Here is a 6,474-nt window from a genome sequence, read left to right on the forward strand (position 1 = left end):
AGGGAGCACTAACAATAAGCCAGGGAGCACTAACAATAAGCCAGGGAGCACTAACAATAAGCCAGGGAGCACTAACAATAAGCCAATCAGCACTAACAATAAGCCAGGGAGCACTAACAATAAGCCAATCAGCACTAACAATAAGCCAGGGAGCACTAACAATAAGCCAGGGAGCACTAACAATAAGCCAATCAGCACTAACAATAAGCCAGGGAGCACTAACAATAAGCCAGGGAGCACTAACAATAAGCCAATCAGCACCAATAACACTAACAATAAGCCAGGGAGCACTAACAATAAGCCAATCAGCACCAATAAACACCACAACTATTTTAAGTTTTAATCACCGTTAGCTACAGCTAAGCAAGGAGCTATTCTTCCTGGGGTCCACAAGCCTACACAGCAAAATCCCTAGTGTTAAAAGTGCTGTGTCAAAATTGTTAGACACTTTGGGAGTTATTTTAACAACAGTGGAGTAAAATACCGCCTAGTGTTGGAGTACATTTCCATAGTCAGCTTTTAATTACACTGGGAAGCCCTGCCCACCTTCTGCTACTCTCCACATTGCAGGACCGCCATTTTCTTCCACGCAAAAGCCCAGGAAGACCTCGGTAAGTTCATTCCCTAAACACATTATTTGTCATTTCAACAGAAGCAGCATGTTAGAATAACTTAATGTTGTTGCTCACCATACTTCAGTTGGTTTTGTATCTTAAAATTCCGAATTTCAACGGGCTAACTAACTAGTATGAGTTGTGCAGCTTAAATGTGCGCGGGCAGCAAGCTAACGCTAGTGTTAGCTAATTAGCGTCAGCTAACCTTAACACTAACATCAAACTGGACAATATCAGCAAGAGGTAACCTAATGTAAATGTTGTTGGCTGAGTTATTGTATTATTTATGTAACGTCCACTGAGTCCAGTAATGTTATAGGGTGCAAAATGGACCTTTTTTGTCCACCCCGGCCTAGCATTAGGCTACCTGGCTGACTAGCGCTAGCAGCAGTAGTCTTTTACTTTGAAAATTGCTGAGTCGTATTCTACATGTTTCCTCAACGTTATGAGTCAGCAATCACATTATTTCAAGGATTAAAATGATTTTGCATCCAAGGCAGCCTGCCTATAATTATTTTCGTGTCTATATTGTAGCCTAGTGGGGTGACGTAGGGATACACCACTAGTGTGGTCACTGACGTAGCGGGTGGGCTGATCCAGCCGGAGAAGAGTCTGTGATTAGGTGAATAAGAAGCACCTGTTGGCGTTCCGCGGCTGCTGGGCGCTTGTTGTTTGCCTCGACGGAGGAGTGGAGTCTCGTATGCACTGCTGGGGTAATCTATACATTCAGGCCAGCGAGGCTGCGACAGGCTGTGTGATATTGCTGCTTTATATTCACCGTCATGACGCTGATGTAACGTTACTGATGTGATAAACTATCAGATTCGTCGGGGAGTCCACTTAAATTGGTGCCTTACTTTGAAAATTGCTCGGGGCAAATCTGACTGTGTCTGTAGTTAACTCCATGTAGCTTGACACTGATCAACGCTAACGTTAGCAGGCTGGTCACAATCAGAGCCAGAACGAGTGGTGTTCAGTCATCCACGATGCTTTGAGACGTAAACACGCAGCTCCCAAGAGGACGTTACACTATTTTAGCTTCTGAATCGTGCTGTGAAAAGTCTGATGGAATCACAAGCATTGTCAACGCAGGTAGAGAAACATGATGTGGCACCTTCAGCAAGATTGCATGGTTAAACATGAAGTAGAATTCAACCTTACTGGTCATTTCTGCAAAATAGCTGATACTTTGTCAGCTGTTTGGTGGCTTTAAACAACCTTATTCTCTAATAAAATGAACATAAGTCACCTAAAAGTTGACCAGGGCTGTTCTGTTGAAATGTATGAGCTTGTTATATTGCAAATTAATGCAGTTTTTAACATGAGGAATGTTGTGCTGATCACATTCCTCTCTGCAGGGAGCATGTTGCTTAAAGTGAAACTTGGCGATGAGGTTTTTGGCTGCATGCATTACTTAAAATGCAGTAATTTTATTTCTCTTATAGTGTTTGTTTGAGCCTTTTACGGTAATTCCAGTTTCATTGAATATTAGTTAGTAGACTAATGTGGACTCATTAGATATATCAATGACCTTTCTGTTTACACAAGCTTTTGTGCCTGTTTTCAGCATTTGCAAAGTTTGGTGTCCCAGCTGTAACAGAGGGTGTCAAAGTTTTCCACACTTCGGGGACTGAGTTGGATGATGAATATCAACTGGGGTGCTAAACATCAAATATGAAACAGGTTTGTTTCTTTTGCAGTTATTTGTCATGTGAAGCTTATGTTCATTAGATAAGGGGTGGGTTTATGAAGGAACTGTACATAATGTTTTTTTCTCCAATCATGGTTAGCTGTCTCCACGGTATAATCTGTCTCCAGGGTAGCCTCTCCTGAGCGTCCCAGCGATCACCCCTTGATTCGTTGGACTCCCGGATAGTCAACCTTTCAGAGAGCCCTTCCAGAAAACGCCAGAGGCTGGATACAGAAGCCAAGCAAGTAAGTTGACAAACATGCTTGTTTTGTACGGACGGACCCCAGTAAAAATTGCACCATTGTTTTAGCAGCAATATCTCTTTCCAGAAATCATGACCCGGATACTCATGAAACTGCTCACAATGAGGACTGTGGATTATCTTGGGGTCATGATTTCTGGAAAGACACACAAGAGGTTTTGTTTATTTTTTGGTGCTTTGAACACCACAAGCCGAGTACCATCCAGTTCTTGCATTGGAGAGAAGGCAGACATCTCTATGGCCAATATCTCCCAAACTCATACATCTAACACAAAACAATGCATAAATAGCACTACAGATTTCATGAAAAATATGTATTTTGGATTTAAGGGTGAGCTGTCTCTTTAATGAAGTGTCTGTGTTGTCCTTTCACCCTCCAAGGAGCATTTCTATGATGGCGAGAGTGGCGCTGGGTACCTTGCTTGGAGGATTAAAACGATTCAGAGATGCAGGACTAAAGACAGACAAACAGCATTTGGAGGTAACACTGTAATAATAGTAGAAACATGTATGGAACGAAACGGTGACGAGATAATTTACTGAGTTTCTTCTAAAAAGTTGGTCTAATCCAAGTAACTGAAAATAGGGATGCACCGATCAATCAGCACGTGACCGGAAATGGCCGATTTTCAGCTAATCGGCCTCGACCGGTGACCGGCGCCGGTCAGTCCACATACTGTGCGCCGTTCGGCTTTCCCCTTTTTTTGTTTGGTTAATTACCTGCAGCTGCACGATGCACGCATTCACGTGACGTGTGCGCACCCCAAGCAGCCAAAAGGAAACACACGCCAGCATGTCCTCCTCATTGTGGAAATTTTAGTTTGTCACACACGGAGGGGCAGGGTACGTTGCAGAGTCCCGCTCAGCTGGAGTCCACTCCAGTCTGAGCGGCTCGCTTCACCTCACTGGCCCCTCTTCCCTGACCAGCTGCAGTCCACGTCACTGCTGCCTGCTGCAGATCAGCTGCTGCTGCTATCTGTCAGTCACATTGTAACGTGGATACAGGAGAGGACTATTTTTTCGTATTGCTAATAGAACAACGAACATAATAATAAAAGGCATCGGACCAGTGTGCAAGGTTTTCTGTGTGCGATGATTTTTTTTTCGGATGGCGGATAAAAAAAATAAATGGTTAAAGTGACTGTTCTGCCTGTTCTATCGAATTTCACAAAAATGCAATTATCTGAGCTTTCCTTTTCAGACGCTGAAACCATGCTGTATTCAACTGCTAATGCCTACATAACTACTAACTCTACAAACTAACTCTTTTAGACAGAGAAAGCACACATTCTATTAGTTCTTTTGAGATATTTTGTGTTCACAAACTCCTAGCAGAAAATAATCCTCGGCTCTTGAAAGATGAGCCAGAATCCTCAAAAAACTCCTTGGCAGAAGCTACCTACAGTAAAAAAAAAACTGTTGGCAGTGAATGTGTTAAAGCTGGATTGAGATATTGTATAAAAAAATAGTGGAAGACCTTCTTGTGATGATATAGAACTGCTACATCTTCTGTATTTTGTAAAAATGCTGCTGACATTGCACATGCACTGAATTTTGTTGAAGGGCCACAGAAATTAATTCAAGTGTTTCAAACTTGTGTTGTTACAGGTTGGGACAGTGACCTCATCAGTTTTACTGCTGTTACACCTGATGATTCCACCCACTGCCCAGGGTCAGAAGAGACCAGGAAAGGTGTCGGCATCCCAAGCAGAGAAACATCTTGTGCTCTTCAAGAAGGTTTGTACTTTTCCCTAATTTATGATAGCCTGGTAAAAAAAAAAACATCCTGATCACGTGACCTCAAATTCTGTTTCGCTTACGTATCAGTCTGGACTTCCAGCCACTCAGTGATTTCAGTGGGAGGGAGTACTTGCCTTGACAGACAACTCCTTCAGCCAATCAGCGTTACCAAATCAAGTCGAACGGCGAAAATGTATTTTCCACTGAGAAACTCCCCTGGTGCACACTCTTGTTGGTTAATTGTTATTGAGTCCATTTCAGCCTTAACTACACTTATGGCTGTGTTTACCCTTACTATTGTTAATGCTCATTGCTTCCAGAAACCATACTGTTTGGCCAGCAGAGACCCTGAGTTGCATTGGAATTTTAGGAAATCTCTGTGTATCCTATATGTGACTATACCTAGAGCGAAACAAGATGTGAGATCACGTGGACATTATGTTAGGATGGTTCTTATAGGAAAGGAGAACTTAAACGAAAGACAATGCTGATTTATTTTGCACATGGTCTCACACATCTGAAAAACGTAAACCATTTTGCAGGCTTTCATTTACTTTTACAGTTATTTAGTTGATTTGAGGTCAAAGTTGATGCCAGTGATTTCATTCATGCACAAATGACAACACAAGCAGCAACTTTAACTCAAATCAACTCAATAACTGTCCAAGAAAATGAATGGCTGCTAAACTGTTTACAGTTTTCAGGTATGTGTGAGATCAGGTTCAAAATAAATCAGCATTTTGTTTTTTTCCATTTAATGTCTGGGCTCTGCGCTAATAACATGCAAACTTAATGAAGATGCAAAGGAATATGCAATCGGCTCGCCACAACATGCATCCCAGACAAATCGCCATACATGTCTCTCTCTCTGACCGCAGCTGCACTGTAGACAGTCCGTCCCCGTCGTGGTGGGACCCAGAAAGCTGGCTACGCTCTGCTGCCTCCCAGGCTGAAGCGTGAGCTTCTGTTACAGCTTTCAACCTGGGAGCCAGTCAGGCCAGTCCACAGCCCTGGCCAAGGAGCAGTGACAGCAAGGTCTGCTGGTTAAGGGGCGCGCTGTCCCTGGTGAGAGACGGCACTCCACGGCATAACACTGATATTACAACCATGTAATTCTAATCGTCTGTTTGTGTTGTTTGTCTTCTCAGACCGGAACAAACATCCAAGAGCATCTTGATGCCATCACTAGTGCTCAACCCTATCTCCTGGCTGTTGGACCTCAGAAGAATGCAATCCGCCAGTTCTTCATCATCCTTGACAAGAATGACACACCTTACAGGTCAACCTCTTCCCTTGCTGCTGTGGATGAACTGTTTGAGGCACATTTTGTCTTTGGCACAACAGACAACACCATGCTCCACAACATGTTCACATTCATCCAGACCACAGTGTACAATGTTGATGTTTGCGAAGTCAAGCAGAGTTCCCGTGTTGCTGAAGTCCGGGCAAGGCTGCTTAGGAATGAAGTGTTCTGTTTGTCATGCTGAGTTAACTAGTTCAAATGCGCTTGTTAGGCATTTCCGGTTAGTTCATGGTTATTTGGATGGAAGAAATCTTTGCCTTCAATGTGTTCAGACTGGATGCGGCCGTGTGACTGTTTGGTACTTTTTCTGGTTTTAGGAAACATTTAAACACCAAACATACAGACTGTTGACCAACAGATTGACACTGATGTTAATTTAAGCAGTGTAGACCTAGATGATCTAGGAGAGGTGGTGACTGCTAATGTAGATGAGACAGCCGTAACATCTGGACTGTTGTCAAAGACGAATATTCATTTGTGTGCTCTATTCCATGCACAGGACATAGAGTGTTATGGTTTAATTTGATACTTAAAGGATGGGTTTTCCGTGGGGAATATGAATATATATTAAATCTCACGCCCCTAAGGTTTTCGAATCCGTTGAAATTTTTGAAATTGGATATTCACTGCCAGAGATATCAAGCATCTCTCACATATTTTTTGGGCCAGCCGACGCGTTTCGCGTCATCTGGCCTAAGTCCGCCTTGCGGAAGTCGTGCACCTATGAACTACAACTGTTGTTGGCCATGGTCCCGCCTCTAGAGGTCCTCCACGCCCCTTCAGAGGCCTTGACCAAAACAAAAACGCAGCCATCTTGTCAACCGCCTAGCCTGCTGTAGCTAATATTAGCTTCCCATAGTTCCTT

At 43.2% G+C, this 6,474-nt stretch overlaps 1 protein-coding gene across 2 annotated transcripts; it reads left to right on the top strand.

The window, feature by feature from the left end:
• Positions 1-547: 547 nt before the first annotated feature.
• Positions 548-5,890, top strand: LOC310777622 (uncharacterized protein). Of its 2 annotated transcripts, none has more exons than XM_083637996.1 (6): positions 548-611; positions 2,182-2,297; positions 2,405-2,549; positions 2,948-3,047; positions 4,175-4,303; positions 5,455-5,890. In XM_083637996.1, exons 4-6 carry the CDS (start codon positions 2,958-2,960, stop codon positions 5,791-5,793), a joined length of 558 nt encoding a protein of 185 aa, XP_083494122.1. In that variant the 5' UTR covers positions 548-611; positions 2,182-2,297; positions 2,405-2,549; positions 2,948-2,957; the 3' UTR covers positions 5,794-5,890. The 2 variants fall into 2 exon arrangements, with proteins under 2 accessions (XP_083494122.1, XP_083494123.1); XM_083637997.1 differs by having other exon boundaries at positions 2,433-2,549.
• Positions 5,891-6,474: the final 584 nt, after the last annotated feature.

This window comes from Poromitra crassiceps (assembly GCF_964638095.1).
Source record: "Poromitra crassiceps genome assembly, chromosome: 5".
Classification (NCBI taxonomy): domain Eukaryota; kingdom Metazoa; phylum Chordata; class Actinopteri; order Beryciformes; family Melamphaidae; genus Poromitra; species Poromitra crassiceps.

Coding starts and splice junctions, on each gene's coding strand:
- LOC310777622 (XM_083637996.1), top strand. CDS start 2,958: ATGATGGCGAGAGTGGCGCTGGGTACCTTGCTTGGAGGATTAAAACGA. Junction 3,048..4,174: donor CAGACAAACAGCATTTGGAG/GTAACACTGTAA, acceptor GTGTTGTTACAG/GTTGGGACAGTGACCTCATC. Junction 4,304..5,454: donor ATCTTGTGCTCTTCAAGAAG/GTTTGTACTTTT, acceptor TTGTCTTCTCAG/ACCGGAACAAACATCCAAGA.